This window comes from Microcebus murinus, chromosome 30, assembly GCF_040939455.1.
Source record: "Microcebus murinus isolate Inina chromosome 30, M.murinus_Inina_mat1.0, whole genome shotgun sequence".
NCBI classification, from domain to species: domain Eukaryota; kingdom Metazoa; phylum Chordata; class Mammalia; order Primates; family Cheirogaleidae; genus Microcebus; species Microcebus murinus.
This window is the reverse complement of record NC_134133.1, coordinates 6,195,170-6,216,714: the sequence shown is the minus strand read 5'-3', so window position 1 is coordinate 6,216,714 and position 21,545 is coordinate 6,195,170. Positions and strand designations below refer to the sequence as shown.

The window sequence follows — 21,545 nt, the reverse complement described above, 5'->3', positions numbered from 1 at the left end:
GAGGGAATCAGGTGTCTAGGGCATTGACTGTTTTGTGAGAGTATGCGTGTGTAGAGGACATGTAGGGGGATGAGGGATTTATAGCACAAGTGAGTGCAAAATCTAGTAGCTCAGAATTACTGAAATTATGACAGTCACAAAGCTCTTTGCTGAAAAACGAGCTGAGCATATAATAGATCAGCCATACGGAGAAAATGCATGGCCTTTATCATCCAGGAGAGCTAGAGACGGTAATGGTTTCGGTTGCATGAAATTGTCAAAGTGGGCAAGATCTTCCACCGAACATGCTTTTTCTGAATTTGCCCAGAGCCATGGACCCGTCCGTAAATATGAGGAATCTGTTCTTCATCCTGCAAGGTTTTTTCCAATTATTGTAGTGTTCCTTGCTGACTCTTAAGATGTGTGAATATTAAAATGTTTTCTGGCCAGGTGTGGTGGCTCACACCTGTAATCCTAGCACTGTGGGAGGCCGAGGCGGGTGGATTGCTCGAGGTCAGGAGTTAGAAACCAGCTTGAGCAAGGCTGAGGCAGCAGGATTGCTTGAGCCCAGGAGTTTGAGGTTGCTGTGAGCTAGACTGATGCCACGGCACTCACTCTAGCCTGGGCAACAAAGTGAGACTCTGTCTCTAAATAAATAAATAAATAAAATGAAATATTTTCTGATCTTTACAGAGGCAGAGAGAGATCTAGGTGCAATCTTGATTCATGCTTTTATTACTGGAGAATTATATACATACAGAAAAGTACACGTGTAATATGTGCATAGCTTGATGGATTGTCACAAACTGAATACACCTGAGTGACAAGCACTCAGATCAAGAAGATCAGGTTCACCAGAACCTCCCCCCACATCCACCCTCTTAATCACTGTCTGTTCCCAAGGGTAACTACTACCAGCCATTAGCTCTGCCTATTTGTAAATTCCATAGAAATGGAGTCATCTAGTATGTCCTGGTTTGCATCCTGCTGCTTTTGCTCTGCGTTGGTTTTGACAGTTCTCTATGTGGTTACTTGTAGTTACAGTTTGTTCTTTCTTATTACTGAATTCCATTGTGTGACTCTACCTGAATTTATTTCTTCATTTCAGCATACATGAATATGTAGATTATTTCCAAGTTTTCATGATTATGAAAATTCTGAACATGCCTTTTATGAATATATGGACGTACATCTCTGTTGAGTGTCTACCCAGGAGTAAAATGGCTGCATCCTCAAGTACGCACACATTCAGGTTTGGTTAGATACTGCCTAACCGTTCTTAAAGTGATTGGATGGATCATTTTACACTTCTGCCAGCAGTATAGGAAAATTTCTTATGTCTTTATAGCCTTTTCTTAAAAGACATAATTTACATAGCATAAAGTTCAGCTATTGTAAATGTACAATTCAATAATTTTTAGTAAATTTGTAGCTGTGCAACCATCACTGCAGTCCTGTTCTAGAACATTTATCCGTGTGGTGGCATGTGTCAGCAGGTCATTCCTTTCTATTGCTGAATAGTATCCCTATTTTTTTTTAAATAACAGCTTTATTGAGATTTAACTCATATTCCATACGTTCATACTTTTTAAGTGTACACATCAGTAGTTTTTAGTATATTTACAAAGCTGTGTGAACCATCACCACTATTTCCAGAACATTTCCATCATCCCAAAAAGCAACTCCATACCATTTAGCAGCCACTCACTCACTCCCCATTCCCTCCTCTGTCCCTTCCTCTGTCCCTCCCCCGCCTGGTGCTAGGCAACCACTAATGTACTTTCTGTCTCTATGGATTTGGCTATTCTAGACATTTCATATAAATGAATCATATGATATATATGGCTTTTTATCTATGGCTTCTTTCACTTAGCATAATATTACCGAGGCTCATCTGTATTGGAGCATGTATCAGAATTTCATTCCATTTTATGGGTAAATATTATGCCACTATATGGATACGCCACATGTAGCTTATCCCTTTATCAGTTGATATGGACATTTGAGTTGTCTCCACTTTTTGGCTATTATGAATAATGCTGCTATGAACATTCATGTTCCTGTTTTTGTGGGAACAAATGTTTTCAGTTCTTTTAGGTATAAGCTGAGGAGTAGAATTGCTGAGTCCTATGGTACCCTTTGCTTACAGTTTTGAAGAACCACCAAACTGTTTTCCAAAGCAATGGCACCCACTTTGCATTTCAATCAATAGTGTGTGAAGGTTCCAATTTCTCTACATGTTCACCAATACTTGTTGTTGTGCATCTTTTTTTTTTTAGCCATCTTTGTGAACATAAAGTAGTTTCTCTTTGTAGTTTTTATTTCCATTTCCTTAATGATTGGTGATGGCCCTATTTGTTTTTACATGCACACGTCATGGAGTCATAGTCTGAATGATCAAATGCTGTCCCCTCTCTCCCCACCTCAAGAAAACTCAGATAATTCAACAGCTCTGTTGGCCAAAAGCCAGGCACAGAGACTAGCAGTCATCAGGCAGCTTGGAGGGCTTCAATTATTGGCCTCAGAGATATAAACAAATAAAGAACCAGTGCAAGGAAAGAGTCGTTTTCTTTCTCCAGTCTTCTGTGAAAAATGATTTAAAAAGAGAAGGGTGATATTCTATAATCTTAAGGTAATTCAGAAAGAACAAACCCTGTCTGATTGGCATTCTCTCTCTAGTCAGTATTGGAAATTTTCAATTCCCAGGAAGGCTGCAGTGTTTTTTCCATTCATTGTGCTATTGTCACAGAAGAAAGAAGAATAAATTAATTACATAAGGCAGGAGTCATTTATTTTTATTTTTTCTTATTTCCTCTATGGCAGAAGGCAGGAGTCATTAAAGTTCTTTGGTTAAGGGCCAGATAGTAAATATTTTTGTCCTTGTGGCCGTATGGTCTGTATTGCAATGACATTCGTCCCTGGGTATCTGCAGGGGATTGGTTCCAGGAACCCCACGATACCAAAACTATTGGATGCTCCAGTCTCTGATTTAAAATGGTATAACATTTGCATAAAACCTACTCATATCCTCCCATATACTTTCAATCATCTTTGGATTACTTATAATATCTAATACAATATAAGTGGTTGTTTTACTATACTTTTAAATTTATATTATTTTTTATTTTATATGTGTGTGTGTGTGTATATATATATATATATATATTTTTTTTTTTTTAATTTTTTGAGACAGAGTCTCACTTTGTTGCCCAGGCTAGAGTGCTCAGCGACTAGCTCACAGCAAACTCAAACTCCTGGGCTCAAGCGATCCTTCTGCCTCAGCCTCCCAAGTAGCTGGGACTACAGGCAGGTGCCACCATGCCCAGCTAACTTTCTATATACTTTTAGCTGTCCAATTAACTTCTTTTCTATTTTTGGTAGAGATGGGGTCTCACTCTTGCTCAGGCTGGTCTTGAACTCCTGAGCTCAAGAGATCCACCTGCCTCGGCCTCTGAGAGTGCTAGGTAGGATTACAGGCATGAGCCACCGCTCCCAGCCTATATTTATATTTTTACTGTGGCTTTCGTCCTCTAAATATTTTCCATCCGTGGTCAGTTGAAGCCACAGATGTAGAACGCATGGATGCAATGGCCAAACCGTACAAACTCCGTGTTGTAGCGAGAAGGCACCTGTAGACAAAAAGTAAATGAATGAGTGTAGAAAATGTCTTCCCCTAAAGCTTTAGAAAAACAGGTGGCAGACCAGACTTGACCTGAGTGAAAACCCCTAGACTTGTTTTAAGATCAGTATTTTCTGTCTTGAAGATGGCAGTGGCCATGACTGTGAACTTGGTTGGTTCTGCTTTTCTATTGCACTGCAAGACCCTGGGACCCACTAGAGATTTACTGACTTGGTAGCCAACCACTTACCAATCCACCTAACACCTGGTCACCTTTCTCACAAAAGGGGTAACCGGAGCCTCAGTTGAGTGAGTCTGGCTCCCTGCCACCCCCTCCCTTGGCTGTGATCATGAAATGAGAGCAGCCCTGCGGTGGGGGGTGAATTAATGCACCCCTGTCCTGCCCCCCCGTCAGCGTGATTGGATGTCCTGGAATAGAGAATACAGAAGTCAGCCTCTCAGTGCAAGCCTGGGAGGCATAGGCCCCGTATGACAACAAAGGGAAGAGGGGGAGGAAGTCATCTTAATATTGCATTCTTGCCGAAGAAAGACTTACAGTGGATGTCATCCATAAAAAATATAAAGCTTTAGTTCCAGTAAATGGAAACAATATTTAGGCTTGGTGGCTTGTTCAGGGGACGTCCAATCTGCAACTCTGCCCTTTGTCAGTAAATAATTTGGACAGACTTGAGGATTTAATGGGCTGTCATTTCAGTTATTCTGTAACACATCCCGGGCACATGGAAGAGCTTCTCATGATTAAGTGCTGAATACTGTCCATTGTGAAGACTTTTGGAATGGTGAATAGAGAAAAAATAACTTTCCTTCCAACAACATGGAACATATGGTTTATTAATTTAACGAAACCTGTTCAAACCACAGTGGAATCAAAACCACTTGATCTGATAATTTGATTTGATGGCTTAATTAAAGTGACACTGCATAATGTAATAAAAGCAAAGGAAATTGAGAGGACACCGGGCTGCCTGCGCACCCTCTCGTCTCCTGAGCCGATGCTGCGTTTTTTGCAGAACAGTTTTTACTTCTGCTGATGGAGGGATCTCTTTTTAAGCTGCATTTTCCATACCAAAGATTGCTTCCTGTTTTGGGTAAAAGCAGTTTTAAAGAACATACACCACTGTGTGAGAATGCCTAAGTGACTAGCCTATTTTAAATATGGATACATTGACAAAGAGCATCACATTTTTCCACCCAAATTAGCAAAGAAAGAAGTCCATGATTGCTTTAAAAAAAAAAAAAAAAGTTTAACATCGAAATCATGGTTTTCCGTTATTTTTGGAGAAAATAATGTTCTATTTCCAGTTTAATCATTTCCACTCACCAGATTAATGAGCTTGAATTACTTTATCTTACTAAAAGAAGTTCTGATATGAACACTTAATTCCTTTGTAGGTAGCTGCCCTCCCAGAACATCTTCCAAAAAGTTATCTTGTTACTTCCAGAAACTTTCAGCACAAAAAAGTGGTAACAAAACTACATTTTTGGTGCAGCCTCTTTAGATAATTTTTAACCCCCTTCTTTCAAATATAACATTTATTTGCCATTATTTTGTAACCCTACGAATGGTTAAGAAAGAAGGCAAAAAGTAGGTCTGTTTTAAAACCTTAGAGGACCCTAAATTCTCATACTTTGGGAAGTCTTGCCATGTTATATCAAACATTTTTAAATGCTCAGATAGCCCACGATTTCTGTAATTTTATATAAATGGATAAGAGTTGGTATAAGTTGCCTTTGATTGGCTGACACAATGTTGATGTTTTATAGACATTCAGTGTAGCATTAACTAACTATATTTCTTTGTATTTTGTAGCCAGTAAGTTTTGTTTTCAAGCATCAGACATCTTCATCTGCCTTTGAAAAGCTTATTGTGCCCAAAACACCTGTGGTTAAATAGGGTAGGCAGAGGTTTTTGTATACCGGGCACTATGCTAGCTCTCCATTCATACGCTTTATTTAATCCTCAAAACAACCTCTGCCAGGATTCACTCTTCATTCATTAAATATCTGTGGAGTGTCTACTCTAAGCTAATTCTAGACACTAGAAATAAAGGTGAATAAAGGAGAGATGTCCCTCATCATGGAGTTTACATTCTAGAGGGGTGAAATAAACAACTGATGGTGAGGCTTCACTGTTGTTCTGAAGGAAATCACGTGGCTTGTGCACTAAGAGTGGTGGGGCAGAGAGACGTGGTGGGGCGGAGGAGGAAGTGGCGCAGCGGAGCTCCTCGGATGGGGCAGGTGGTGATAAGGAGCCAGCTCTGCAGAGATCTGGAGGGGCGAGGTCAAGTTCAAGGGCGCTCAAGTCACAGAAACAATGGGGAAGCAAGATCAGAGAAGAGACTGGGGAAAAGTGGGCAAGAGCAAGTCTGTCTGGACTTGTCTTGGTAAGGAGTTCAGATTGTGTTATTGTGGTGGTTGGAAGCTTCTGGAGGGTTTTCAGCAGGATTGTGGGATGATCTTACAGGTGTGTAAACCCATCACTCTGGCTGTGTGTGCAGGGGACTAGCAGTGGGGTCCTCAGGACCCACAGGAGGTGACAGGAATATTCCAGGTTGGATGTGATGATCATGGTGTAGAGGTAGAAGCGATTAGTTAGGGATGGATTTTGGAGTAGAGCCTCAGGCGTTTACTGCAGTTTGGATGGAGAACAGGTGGGGGTGAATAAAGACAGAAATGCAGGTTATTGTTTCTCTTTAACAGGTGAGAGGGGGCCTAAGACTCAGAGTAGGAGCTTCTGAGCCAAGAGGTAGAGCCAAGATGTGAACCAAGATCCTCTTATGTCCAAATGCATCGTTCTTTTCTAGCTTCCAGAAGAATCCACAAGTGGTAGACTGTTTTAAATGTCATTGGATGGTTTGAACAACATAGTGTATCACTCTTTCCCTGAATAAAGGAGCTTTAAAACTAAGTATGATCTGTGGGTACTCTTAGATTCCGAAAAGGAATCACTGGGCTTATTAGTCTTTATCTGCTTGACTTTCTCTATTTTGTCTGGTTATCATAGGCCACTGAGGGCCTGGTCCTCCCTTTACTGTTTACCTGTTTGTTTACTCAAGTTAATATCTAAGCCTTCATTTCCTTGTCTCTAAGATAGAGATGGTAATTACACACACCCTTCCTCAGCCTGTGGCCTTGTCAGTCAGACTGTCTATGGAATGCATAGTGCCAGGTCTTGGACATGGAAAGTACTGGACAAATAATTGTACTTTCTTGTCTTAAGACAGCAGTGATGTCTCTGTGTGCTCTGACAGCCTGTTATTTGTACCGCGATCACTGGAGAAGACACTTCAGAGCAAGTGGACTATGCGCCCTTCCCGGTGGAAGTGTGAAGCCAGGCTGTTTGCACTTGCTGCACCCTTCCCAGAGAAATCCATGAGGACGTGGCCCACACGGCACGCCCCGTCCCCCTCCCCTTGGCATCCACCGGCCATCCTTCAGTTCAGTGGCTCTTCCCCTGCCCAGAAGGCCCTTGCCCCACCTCTGTCCCTAACTGACCCCTCCTCTGTCTTCATAGCTCTGCTCAGGAGTCCCTTCCTCATGGAAGTTTCCAGACTGCATTGGCCCAGCCATTGTGTCAGGGCACCAATACCTTTCCTTTATGGTACTCATCGCATTTGGAATTTCACATTGAAGTGTGTGATTTTTTTTTTTTTTTTTGCCCTAATATCTAGCTCTCCTACCACCCCATAAGCTCCACGGGGGGTGAAACTGTCTTATTTCTCTCTCTCTCTCTCTTTTTTTTTTTTTAATTGGACAGGAGGTGCTGTGATCACTGTTGGCTCCTTGGTAGATAGTGGATAGGATAGGTGGATGCATGCATTCATGGGTGGATGGAGCTAACCCATCCATGCCAGGTGGCCAGCAATAAAGATTCTTTCCACAAGAGTTGGCACAGTTGGGGTATTTATGATCTAGCCTGGGTTAAGTGCCGCTCTCCTGTGCGGAGCATAGCCCGGCATTTGGAATAGGATTCCATGCCACTCCCAGTTCCTAAGCTCAGACATGCTCCTGGGATTTGGGAAGCCCTCTTTTCTCTCTGGCCAAAAGACACCTGGGATGGAAACACTCACTAAAAAAAAAAAAAAAAAAAAAATGGAGATGTAGGGCTTTGCTCCCTGGCCCAAGGAACAGCCTATAAGCAGAGAATGGGGGTACGTAAAGTGTCAGGCCCTGGTGTGGGCATGTTCCCCGGCAGAACCGCTGTTATGGTTTTGGAGCAGTTTGGCAGAGGCTGGTGGCAGATGCCAGGGGCCAGCGCTCGTTTCCACACTGTATAAATATTACCTAGTTGCCTAAGACTCTCTGTCTCCAGGCAGGTAGGGCAAAGTTTAATCTTCAGGGCCAACTTAGCAACCCTCCCATGGCTTCTGCTTTTCTTTCTTTATTTCTTGGAGACAGAGTCTTGCTCTGTTGCCCGAGCTAGAGTGCCATGGTGTCAGCCTAGCTCACAACAACCTCAAACTCCGGGGCTCAAGCGATCCTCTCGCCTCAGCCTCCCAAGTAGCTGGGATTACAGGCATGCGCCACCGTGCCCAGCTAATTTTTTCTATATAGATTTTTAGTTGTCTGGCTAATTTCCTTCTATTTTTATTAGAGATGGGGTCTCGCTCTTGCTCAGGCTGGTCTGGAACTCCTGACTTCGAGTGATCCTACCACCTCAGCCTCCTGGAGTGCTAGGATTACAGGCGTGAGCCATCCCACCCGGCCTGCTTTTCTTTACTTGCTAGAAAAATCTTCTCTGTCATTGGGTTTATTTGTGCAGGCACCATGGTGCTCATAAACAACAATCTGGAAATTAATAATAGATCCTTCCAGAGCAAGATGCCTCCTCTTTCTCCCTAACCAGCATGCACAGCCCATGAAACACAAGGCCGAGAGGTGTTCATGTGCCTCTCCTCAGAGCCACAGGAGAAACAGCTGGGAGACAGACGATTCATCTTCCCCCTTCTTCCCACTCATCATTCCTCAAACTAACCCGAGGTGGCCGAGATTGTTTTTTCCCAGGTCCCTGTCCAGGAATATGAACACAGCCCTTGCTTCTTATGGCACCAGCACCGGTGCCTCCCCGGGCCCTGTGGCCTGAGGATCAAAGAGCAACCGTGAAGACAGAGATATAGGAGCTCTATCGTGTGTCTTCTCAAGTTGTCTTTTCCTGCTTCCTTCTCAGCGCAGCCATGGGTCATTACGATTGTGGCTTCAGTCTTGGATAGGTCCCTTGTGACTCCAAAGTGCTGGCTTGGACTGAGATGAATGTCTTGGCCGCCACCTTTCAAATCCCTGCCTGTGTTGAGAAGGCGCTACCTGAACCTCTGACATTAAATGCATTAAATGCCATCGGGTGTCACCAAGTGCATGGAGCCTCTTGGTCTCTGTGCTTCAGGGCTGGCACCGGGAAAGGCTTCCTGGAGGAGAGGAGCCTTCTCGATGAGGAGCATGCCGACCATGTAAAACTTGGTTTTCACCAGTCAGCTGCAAAGCCCAAGCTCCTCTGAGCACATGGCCCTGTTTGCTAGGGGCAGCCCAGAGCCCATGCTGGCTGTCTCTTCCATGTGCTGAATTGGTGATTTCTAGCTGGGCCCGCTAGGGGGCGATGCTTGGTCTCCATGTGAGTGGCAGACTCCCAGTTCCCTCTTGGGTCCATCCCCATGTCCAATCCCTGTAGGTGCTACCTGAGGACAGTACCCAGGCACGGAGACTCTGAAACCATACCATATAGGGCCATGTTTACCAAACGACCAGTTGGTTCAGGTGCCAGATCTGAGCATCGAAACAAGGTTGGCACGTAAACAGTGGAGCGCATCCTACCACCCTGCGCCACTCGGCCAGAACTGAGAACAAATTAGAGTGGCAAGTGGCAGGGAAGAAGTAGAGAACTTCAAGCTAATAAAGTGAATGTAAGGCAAGAGCCAGGGTACTACTATATAGTGGTTACCATGCCTAGGTGATACCTATTTCAAAGAGAGAAATTATTTTAGGGTCCAAATGGAGGTATCTTAACCAATAAAATCATCTACAATCAATTATTTAAGTAAAAGCCTTAGCTAAACCCATTCGTACGGGTCACTTATTTCTTGACATAGCTGTTGGGATCACTTATAAAGAGAGCTTGTAGGATTTTAGTTCTTAGATGATATTCAGGTACTGGCTTAGCACTGCTAAGAGCAGCTCTGTTTTAAGGGACCCAGTGGTTTCGTCATCATAAAAAGGACCGGCAAAGGGACTGGACATTCGCCCACCCTGGATCTGCGGTCTAGACCTTTCTTTGGAGCCCATGACTAGCACAAGGCAGAGGGAGAAAACGGAAGTTCAGAAGTTCAGAAATTTCACCAGGTGGAAAGTATGCTGTGCTCAGTTAAAGTGGGATTGGTCCACTTAGCTGTCTTGGCAGGAAATCACATCATCGTAAAGTTGAAAGACAAGGGCCCTGGGGTACCTGGGATCTAGCTTTCCACACCACATCCAAGACACAGCTGTTATTGAGTGGGGCTGGGAAGATGTATCAGTCTGAACTTTGTCACCTCCCTTAGCATGGAGCTGAACAATGCTCTTTCCTCCCCAGGATGTGTACCCATCCCGTGGCCTTTAGCTCTCAGAGGAAGAGAGCTATCACGTTGGAAAAAGACTCCAAGGAGGCAGGAGAGGTCAGGCAGGAGACTTTCCCACAATGTGGGAAAGTCAAAACCACATGCTTGGAGAACTGGAGAGTTGTATTCCCAAGTCTGCCTTCCCAGATGTTGCCTTTTGTTGTTTTCTGAATGTGGAGCTTGGTTCCGTGCACAGCAGAGACAACCAACGGGCTAAGAAACAGTTTTCAAATTTGCTGTCTTCCGTGGTAATTGCAGCACAGAGCAGCGTCTCATAAATACTCTCTTGTTTGCCAGAGGAGATGCCATAGCATACGTGGCATAGAAAAAAGTCCATAGGTTACATCAGTGAAAACATCATGGATTTAAAACTTGGAAAGCAATTGTCCTAGCCCTTGGCAGAGCATGGGGGCGGCTGAGCACCAGGGTCTCCCACATCAGAAGAAGGTGGGCTTGCAGCAAAGTCTGGCCTCTGGAGCCAGACTAGGGTGGACCCTGGCTCCAACACTTGCTAGCTCTGAAACCTAGCCTTGGACTACCCTCCTCCTCATTCTCTGCTTGCCAGCTGCTCTAGTTTCGTTCCCAGTCTTTCCCATCACAGGGCCTTTGCACAAGCTTTTTTTTTGTGGTGTGACCTAGTCAAGCCTCCTCCTTTCTTGCTCACTTTATGAACATCTTCTCATTGTTCAGACTTCAGTTCAAACTTCATTTTTGCTCATGAAGTCTTCCCTAACCAACCCTCCAAGGCTACTCAGGGTCCATTATTAAACCTTTATACAGAGCTACTATAATATAGTCCTTAAAAACATGTAATTATATATTTGTTAGCGCTAGGAGCATTGAACTTTTTTGGTGCCAGGGACCCCTTTAGCCATCTGATGAATCCTGTAGATCTCTTTTCATATTTATAGTTCTATTGATAGGTGCATAAAATAAAATACAGTAGATTGCAAAGGAAGCCATTTACCTTCAGATATTATCAAATTATTTTTTAATTGCAATATCTAATTTATCTACTTCTTAATGAAGGCATTAAATTACAAGTTCCAGCAGTGGGTCTTATAACCATTATAATGTTGAAATAATGATGAATATGAAGAAAATGTTGACATGCAAGTGACCACTGAATAACACAGAGGTTAGGGGTGCTAGCCCACACACAGTCAAAAATCTTCACTTAACTTTTGAGTCTCCAATAACTTAATTACTAATAGCCTGCTGTTGACTGGAAGCCTTACAAATAACATAAACAGTCAATGAACACATATTTCATACGTTATATGTATTATAGACTGTATCATTACAGTGAAGTAAGCTAGAGAAAAGAAGATGCCATTAAGAAAATCATAAGGAAGAGAAAATACAGTTACTGTTCATTAAGTGGGAGTGAATCAGTGTAAAGGTCTGCATGCCCATCGTCCTCACCTTGAGTAGGCCAATGGGGGGTGGTTTGTCTTGCTGTCTCAGGGGTGTCAGCGGTGAAAGGAAATCTGGACACGGGCAGTTCAAACCCGTCTTGTTGAAGGGTCAACTGTATTGGCAAACCCCATAATCTAATAGGAATATATCTCTCATTTCTAAATGTGATGTAACACAGGGCCTGCTAACACTACTGCAGTCTGTTGCCACCATTCAATATGTAAGGAATTGCTGCATTTTAGTTAGAGATTAGTGAAAAGTGTACTATTTTTTTTAATCCAAGTGTACGGACTTCTGTGAATTCTCTCCAGAGCCCCTAAGGAGCCCCAAGTTAAGAACTCTGTTGTAGGGGGATGTCTGTTCTCACACTGGATGGATATATGAGGATGGTTTTCTATCTGGGTTCTCTGTTCTGTTCCACTGGTCAATGTCCCTGTTCTTGTGCCAGTCCCAAGCTGTTTTAATTACTGTAGCCTTGTAATATAGTTGGAAGTCTGGTAAATGTCTCCAGGACATCGGGGGGCCTTGTCACCTGTATTCACCTTTCTCCCTACTTCCTGAGGGCCTGGCATATAGCAGGTGCTCAGTAAATATTTAACAATAGATATTTCTTACAGTGCACTTGCTGTATGTCAGTGTGCATTTGTGCATTTCATGCATTTATCTCAAAAGCTTTTATCCAAGCTTTTTATCTAAGACCACACAGCTGGTTTGTCTAGAACCAAAGCATTTTGACCCCAGGGAGAGAGTAAGTGAGTAGATGACCCTCTTAGATCCAAGTCTCTTAAGCCAAGGTGATGGAGCCAGCAGCCCCCACAGAATTACATTGAGGATTCATGACATAATTTGTGAAATGCACTGACTCAACCCAGAGCCAGGCTCATCACATACGACTCATTACTATTGATATGTCAGCACAGAAGGCAGCAAGCTAAGGCCTTGGGGATGACACCCACCACCAATGCATCTTATTTCCTGCATCCCCATGGTGGCTTGAGGTCCATGAGCTCAGTATGATGTCCGCTGGGTGAGGACTGATGACTGGGCTGTGTCCAGTTTTAGAGGGACTCAAAGGAGTTGGAGGCTGCTCTGGAAATTGTCAAGAGACCCTGTACCCTCATGTGTCATTGAGAACAGAGAAGGGGGAGCAAGGGATTGTTAACCTGCTGAGGCTGGATGCATAGGGCCTGTTGGGCTTTTTCACTTTTTAAGCTCTTTGATGAGCTCTCCTGACATCTTTATTCTCATCGTGCAGATAGGAAAACAGATGGGGGAACACACACAACCGCCCCACTCTGTTGTTTTCATCCCAGTTCGGTGATGTGGTCTCTGTGGAACCCAGTATCTTCATCTGTCATGGGAGGGGGTTGAACCCACCTCTTGGGTTCAGTGATTATGTGTGTGTGGATGGTCCACGACGAACGCTTGGAGCCCACGGCGCGCACGTGGCAGCTGGCAGCTCCAGCTAGGCAAGATTCACATGTAACTCCAGAAATGCTGGTGCTGGGTCCTGCTTTGAGGCCGTCATTCCAGGTCTTTCCTCAGTGCGGATTGCCCTCCATTAGCTCTTGGATGGGGAGAGGGGGGAGGCAACACCCAGAGCACCCAGATCCCAGGGTTGAAGTCCCACGAGGTCTGCTGTGGGCGTTTGCGTGTCCCTAGACCTCTCTGATACAGCCCTTTGAAAGGAGAACTCCCTCCCGGAGCCCTTGTCTTTGGAAATTCCCTCTAGCACATTCCAGGTTGGAGGGTTCTTGAACTGGCTGAGCCAGGTGATAAAGAGGTGACAGGCATTTAAGCAGTCCGAGGCAAGGCTCAGCTCTGTTCCACCTGACTGGTTCTCCCGGCTTTTAAGAGGAGATAGTTCCTGCCCTCTCCCTGCCAATGCCAGGCAGTCCCTCGGGGGAAGGCATCTCCCTGCAGTGGGTGGAGTGGGTCCCTCGGACGCCACCCGCTGCATGCCTTGTGGTGCTCCCCGCTTCCCGCCCCTCGCCACCCCAGAGGCAGCAGTTGCATTTCTGTTGACAAGCATCTCGAAATAGCGAATCTGCACCACACTGCATTGTTTGAGCAGTTTTGTCTCTTGATTCCTGATCGATATTGGGCCAGTTGCCTTCAGGTGTGAAACTCAGAGGGGACAGGTGCCAGGAGAAGGCACCAGGGAGGAGCCTTACCCTCCAAATAGTTTAAGGCACCTGGCAATGGCATCAGCCTGCAGACAGAGCATATCACATCCGCTTGTCTAAAGCCCCAAATGAAGAGGATGGGGTGGGGGAGATGACAGACAGGGGACCTACCATTTACTTTGGAACCACTGAGAAAACGTCCTTGACATTGATTTAGGACCAGAGGCCCCTGGGTGCTCTGCTAGAAGCCTCTTCGTTATTTAACGATGCCTGGGATCATAATTAAAGGTGGTTCAGAGTGAAGGCAGAAGCTCTCAGAGCTGGCAACAAGCATCATCCCGGGAGGGAAGATGCCTGGGAAAAGCAATCAGATGCCGGTGGGAACGTAATCAGGCCCCTGTGAAGGCAAAGGCTGATGTCAAGAGCTCCTCCCAGGGAATATCTGTGTCGAGATCCGGGCGTGGCACTTCCCAAATGGTTAAAAGGCTTCCCTTTTGTGCAAAAGGACGTATCAGGAAGTCTGGCAGACTCCTGTGTTAGGCGTGGTTTGCGACGGCCATTGTCAAGGGTGGGAAAAGTGCAAATGGAGCACCTGCAGTATGCCTCCTGGAGTACTCCTAGTGCTTGTTCTAGACCAACAGAAAACTCACTTGGTCTTGGGGGCTGGTCAGCCACTGGGAGAGGCGACGCGGAGTGGTAGGGACTTTGGAAAAACAACCCATGCGCACACACCCTGAGTCTAACAGAGATGGCTGCTCCAGCTGGCCACTGCCTTGTGTGCATACAGGCTGGATTTTACAATCCAGATTTATATGTAAAATACATCAATTTTTAAAACCACAGTGTGGGCTGTATAGCTTTCCCCTGTATACACCATTGGGCCTGAGGGCCACAACCTTTCATTTATCCAAAGTGTTCCCTATAATCCTCTCCCCAGCCCTGTGATTAAGTTAATTGCTGGACCCTACGCGCCCATTTTACAGATGAGAACATAGGGGTTTGTATGGGTCTGGCTCCAAAGCCCACACTTTCTTTATTATACCAGCTCTTCCGGACTTGGCCATAAAACATTATAATGCTGCTCTTTTGTCTGTTTTATATTTGGCCTTTTGAGGGAGGTTTTGTTGGAAAGAAGGGTTTCCATCATTTAAAAAGCAGGCAGGACTTCGTTTGCATCTCGTTTGCACACGTGCCTTGGCCCCCACCGCTGAGCATTCTGGAGTCTTCATTGCCTCCGTAGACTGAATTCATCTTCTGATGGGCAGAGAGCCCGTGCAGAATGTGTGCGTAGGTGACTGGTGACAGGATCTTCACATGCACAGGAGGCTCCTAAAGGTGACTGCAGGAATGAATGGTGTGGCACTTGATTGTGTAGGAGAAACGTCAGGGATCCTGATCAAAGAGGTGGCTCATGCCTGTAATCCCAGTACTCCAGGAGGCTGAGGCGGGCAGATGGCTCAAGGTCAGGAGTTCGAGACCAGCCTGAGCAAGATCGAGACACCATCTCTACTAAAAATAGGAAGAAATTAATTGTCCAACTAAAACTATATAGAAAAAATTAGCCGGGCATGGTGACACATGCCTGTAGTCCCAGCTACTCAGGAGGCTGAGGCAGGAGGATCGCTTGAGCCCAGGAGTCTGAGGTTGCTGTGAGCGAGGCTGACGCCACGGCACTCTAGCCCGGGCAACAGAATGGGACTCTGTCTCGGGGAAAGAAAAAAAAAAAAAAGCACACACAGACCTTCCCTCATTTTGACAAGGAAGTGTGAGCCCCCGCCATGGGGTAAGGAACTTGGTTCCTGCTTCCCACCCTGGAGGTGCTTATAGCTCCATCAGAGGGACAGAGGGGTGGGCGGGTGATGGGGACTTGGTGTGATGGGCACTGCAAGGTGGGAGGCGTAGAGGGTGCAGGGGACACAGTGCCCCATCGGGCACAAAGAGGGGAAGCAGGACATGCTGCGGTGGGGGCCAGCCGGAGGTGGGTGAGGGAGGAGGAAAATGGAAGCAGGGGGGGAGTGGGGGTGATGGATCATGTCACACAGGACCTGTGGACCAGGGGAAAGACGATGGATTCTATTTCACGTGCAGCCAATGTGCGTTCATTCAGCAAATACTTAGGGACAGGCACTTTCTTAGACCCAAGGATAATGTATGGCGCAAGACAGAGAAGGTGCCATACTTAGGCAGATCATTGCAGATAGTCAATGAAGTCAGTCGTGTAATTCCACCGTGTGGGGGTAAGTGCTAGGGAGAATCTAAGCCCTGTGAAGAGCAGGCCTATCAGGCCGTTCTGAGGGGCAGACTTTGGTGTCAGGAATACAAGTGCAGGCCGGGTGGCTCATGCCTGTCATCTCAGCACTTTGGGAGGCTGAGGCGGGGAAATCGCTTGAGCTTAAGAGTTGGAAACCAGCGTGGGCAACACAGGGAGACCCTATCTCTATTGAAAAAAAAAAAAAAATTAGCCAGGTGCAGTGGTGGGGACCTGTAGGCACAACCACTCAGGAGGCTGAGGCAGGAGGATCACTTGAGCCCAGAGTTTGAGGTTGCAGTGAGCTATGATGACGCCACTACACTCTAGCCTGGGTGCCATGCAAGACCCCATCTCAAAAAAATAAAAATAAATACAAATGCAGTTGATGACCATGTTTCAAGTAAGGTTTGGCCTCCTTTTATCTTCTAAGTCTGGAATCAGCAAACTACTGATCTGTAGGCGAAAACTTGGCTTTCACCACCTTTTGTGTAGCCATGAGCTAAGGATGGTTTTTATATTTTTAAACAGTTCAGAAAGATCAAAAGAATATTTTGTGACACATGAAAATCACATATGAAAGTGAAACTGTGTCCATAAATAAAGTTTTATTGGAACATGACCACACTCATTCAATTTTACATGGTATCTATGCTGCTCTGTGCTTTCAAGACACAATCAGTAGTGGCAATAGAGACAGTGTGCCCCACATAGCTGAAAATATTTCCTCTTTGGCGGTTTACAGACAAAGTTTGCCAATCACTATTCTAGGTCCTCCCAGTACTTTGCAAGTACCTCCTCCAAATCCAACCCCACGTGCCTAGAAAAATGCTCACTGCTCAGGCTGGGGAGTAGAGAGAATGCTCTTCCTATAGGCCAGGTGTGACTTCTCAGCCTGCCAACCCCCCGTCTGATGTGCTAGGACAAGCCCCGGTCTTTGGCAACCAACCCCTCAATTCTGGAATTCCCTTCCTGGCCTGTGATCCCACTAAAGTGAGTCCAGACCTCTACCTCCTTTGAGAGGTTAATTCGATATTTTTTAATGCATTGAGACGGGGGGAATCTCTGCCTTCATTCAAGACAATGATACCAAGCTCTGCTTATTGATAAGGAAAATATATCAGTGAATTAAAGAGTAAAACACAACAACAAAATGACTTACAGTGCCATACTTCTCCTAGTCCATTGATGTCAAGTTGTGTGTATGCACTTCACGTGTGTATAAAGAGATAGATACATGCATGTTGGACCCTTAAAATGTTCACAGTGCTTATCTCTGGACCCCCTGGGATTTAGGGTAATTTTTTTTCTTCTTCATACTTTTTTGTATTACTTGGGTTTCTTTTTAAAAAATCATTAACAAGAATCATCTTAATCCACATCGAAAAACCCAGCTATTTTCATTTCCAAAAGTAAATAAGGAGGATGATTGCATGTGCATGTGGGTGATAGAATTATTTATGTCACTATGATGCAACTGCTGGAGAAATGCATCCCCCCACAGCTCACAATGGATCAGAGCAGGGGAGTGAAGGGCTTCCCAAGAAGGAAGATAAATAAGAACATGGTAGGAGGTGAGAAAAAATGGAGAAGTTAGGAAAATCTGACATGGTCATCATGATGAGGTATAGTGGCTTCCCAATTTATAAATCCCCTTTCTTCATTATTAGTATTTGGAAAGATGAGGGTGTAACTGTTTTCCTGATCTTCCCCCACAGTCCCCCCACGTTCTGTCTTGAGAAATTATTAATATAATAAGCCGCCGACTTGGGGTATTTAAAGATAGTAGGTTGGCGCCACCTAGTGCCGGTGCTCTGTCATCTCACCCTCAGTGCCTTGCAGAATTCTCCCTTCAGATTCTTTGTTTGATGATGTCCCTGCTCTGGTGGCTTTTGCCTGGCAGGCAGCGCCATGCCTCCTGGGGTTCTTTGGGGCAGTAGGAATGCCTCGTTCATTTGTCCTGTCCTTCCTATCTCGGTGACATACACTCAACGTCTCCGACTGAGCCATAGTTTGCTGCCCCATCAAAACCTGTCTCTGCTTTTCTCCAGCAGCCAGGCTTAAAGCTGGGCTTCTTGGGCAGGAAAGCCATCCTGCTCCCCAGGGCTGCCTTGGGTTTGGGGATCCTGGATAGGGAATGGGGGAGTCTGGCTCCAGGTGGCTCCAGGAGGCGCCTGCCGGTCAGAACCAAGTCACGGTCCCCCGGCGTGTGTCTAGCACGTACTCCTGCTCACCCAGCTCCTGCACCCACGCCAGCAGGACGTCCTCACAGCCTCCCTCTCGCTCCCTCCTCAGCCGGCACGTTGCCAGGCCTCTGGGTCTCACCTCTCAGCTGCGAGTTCTGGAACCTTCCGCTCCTCCCTGGTCCACCAGCAGCAGGTGGTCTACGGCACCTCCATCTACACTTGGCTTCTTGAGGGCCTGCGACACTTGGCTGAAGCTCAGGATCTTTGCATAGTGGCAACCTGATGAGGTCGTTCTTGGGCTCAGGTCTTTCCAGTGGCTTCCAAGGGCTTACGGGAGAAAGGCCAGAATTTGGATCTAGCCCCTTCCTCCTGCCGTCCCTTTGCTTGTCTTCCCTTCTTTGTGGTGCTACTGGCATCCTTTGCTCCGAGGATCGCCTCGTGGAGCAAAGAATTGTCTGGCTCGAGGGGTCAGTGGTGCTGAGGCTAAGCCCAGCCTTGGACCACAGGCCCCATGAATGCAGGGACCACGGGCACTGGGACAGAGACACCCCAAGGAAGAACCCATTTAGAGGCTCGAAGCTCTCAATACTTCCACAGGTCTGTCCACGGATAGAGCCACCTTGTCCCTCAAAGCCTCCCAGCCACGAGCAATGAGAGGACGAATTAGCCTCACCTGTTTTTGTACCCCACATCAGAATCATAACACGGCGTCTGCTGCTCTAGAGAAAGTCATCTTGTTTTGTGCGCCTTTGCTTTAAAATTACCTAAAGTCTCATTTTAAATTGTATTTATTGGTCAGGCATGGTGACTCACGCCTGTAATCCTAGCACTCTAGGAAGCCGAGGTAGGTGAATCGCTCAAGGTCAGGAGTTCGAGACCAGCCTGAGCAAGATCGAGACACCATCTCTACTAAAAATAGAAAGAAATTAATCGGCCAATTAAAAATATATAGAAAAAATTAGCCGGGCATGGTGGCACATGCCTGTAGTCCCAGCTACTCAGGAGGCTGAGGCAGTAGGATGACTTGAGCCCAGGAGTTTGAGGTTGCTGTGAGCTACGCTGACGCCATGGCACTGTAGCCCAGGCAACAAAGTGAGACTCTGACTCAAATAAATAAATAAATAGTATATATTGACAGTCTCATGTGTTGGCAGTAAAATTTCCTCTCCAGTTTTAGTTGGAACACTCTGCTGGGTCCAGTGGCCTGGCTTCTTCACTGAGGCTGTCGTGGGAATAAAAGGCCAAAGTTGGGACGGGGGCCAGTAATAAAGCATTTTGGGAGGGGGCAACTGGAGAAATCTGAATCTGGGCCAATGTGGACTATGCATGAGATAAAATCGTTGAAATCGTGTTTCGCTTCTTAGCTGTAATAGTGATATCACGGTTCTACAGCAGAATGTCCTTATACTCTTAGGAGACGTGGGCTGGAGTATTTAAGGGGGAAATGTCACAATGTCTGCAACTCGCTGTCAGTGGCTTAGCAGAAAAACAGCCCTATGAGCGTGTGTGTGTAGAAAGGGAGGGACAGAAGACGAGATGGGGCAAAATACTAAAAGGAGGATCCAGGTGAAGGGGGTGTGTTTCCTGTGTTATTACTCTTGCAACGTCTCGAGGTTGCAGTCCTTGGGAGCGCAGGGTGAAGGGTGCCTCTTCTGAGAAGCCCTTTGAGCTTGGCCGTACGTGTGCTCAGTCTGCAGCTCGCCACCCGTCCACATGAAGGTGCAGCCCCTCAACCAGACGGCGCTGCAGGTGTCCTGGAGCCAGCCCGAGACCGTCTACCACCCGCCCATCATGAACTACATGATCTCCTACAGCTGGACCAAGAACGAGGACGAGAAGGAGAAGACGTTCACCAAGGACAGCGACAAGGACTTGGTGAGGCCCCCTTCCGATTCGGGGTGCGTGCGCGCTGCTCTTGCGGGGATGAGGGGACCTCCCGCTGGCCCTCTCAGCCAGGCATTGCGCGGCATGCCACCCCTGCCTCATCCTGTCCTCACGCTGCCCGCTGAGCGCAGGTGCCACCGCGGCGGGCTGTGCTGCCTGGCAGTGACCCAGGGGGGTGGGGGGGGGCAGTGGCTGGAGCCTGCCCGGGCTCCATTCTGACCTGACGCTTACCAGCCTCGTGACCGGGAGGGCCAAGTGATCCCTTTGCCTCAGGTCCTTCAAAACTGACTGCTTTCTCTTTCGATATTAACAAGGAGAAAACCTCCATTAAGCCTTTTTTCATATGACACGGTTATTGTAACTGAGTTATACAGATGTTTGACCGGTCCCAGCATATAGTGAGCTCTATGCCAATATTAACTATTATTATTATTACAATTATTCCTCCTATACTGCAGCTACCAGCACCAGCAGCTGTCCACTGGCCACACAACTCCTTTTTGTCACATCTGTCCTGCCTTATGCATCACCAGTACCTGCTGGGTCCCTGAGGCCATGTGACTTTTTATCTCTGCTCTCAGACTCTCAGACACTATACTGTCTGGCCTCACATAGAGCCACACGTGCCCGATTCATCTTCTCGTCTTAAAATTTACACAAATGTCTAGTGTCCAACGCCCAAAAAGGCCCTTCAGGACGGATGTCTGTAGAAGCCACCTTCTTCCCCGTAAAAGCAAACCCTCCAACAAGCGAGCGCTAGCCTTGAAGAGTTTGCCTAGAAACTCAAAGTGACACATTTGGGCTCAGAAGCCTCCCGTTTATTGTTAATCAAAGGAAGGCTTTGGAATAATGAGACCCGTAATTGTATATGCACATGAAAAATGCAATAGCACCAAGTGGGATTCTTAATGACTGTTATCAGTTTTTTTTTTTTTCTCCCCATACAGAATCCTCAGGGCCCATTCAATCCGTTATGGAATAATACTTTCCATATTTCTTTAGATGAAGATTATTTTACTTCATTTCCATTTATATTTTCAATTTCCCCACTAGACATTGTTATCTGGACCACATTGGGGAACGGTGAGCTTCCTGAAATCAGAGAGGAATCTGTTGAAAGGCACCCAAGGTTATGATGTATTTTAACCTTTCTCTTGTCATAACTGAAAAGTCCAGAAGGGATTTTTCCCTTTCTGAAGTAAAGATGGCTTGCATTAATCAGCAGAAACTATCTAGGCGCTTAGGCGGTTTCTTGTTCTAAGTGGGAAATAATTAAACATGCAAAGATGAATGGATAGCGGCTTGGAGTGAATTCTAATAAATCCCTGCGATAGACGGAGTGAAGATTCTGCTCTGAACGGAAGATGGGGTCAGAGGTTTAGGAAACGAGGCATAAATTAGTTTCGGAGAAAGAGATGTAGAGAAAAACATGCTTTGACAGCAAGTTCTTTCTTTTTGCAAGAATTTCTAGGGGTGGTT

At 46.0% G+C, this 21,545-nt stretch overlaps 1 protein-coding gene across 2 annotated transcripts in view; it reads left to right on the top strand.

Annotated features, from left to right (window-relative positions):
• PTPRG (protein tyrosine phosphatase receptor type G) overlaps positions 1 to 21,545 on the top strand; it is a 699,041-nt gene that overhangs the window by 562,905 nt on the left and 114,591 nt on the right. For both annotated transcript variants that reach the window (XM_012748370.3, XM_012748369.2), the window contains exon 9: positions 19,873 to 20,057. In XM_012748370.3, coding sequence (XP_012603824.1) covers positions 19,873 to 20,057 — 185 coding nt within the window. The remainder of the gene's footprint in view (positions 1 to 19,872; positions 20,058 to 21,545) is intronic.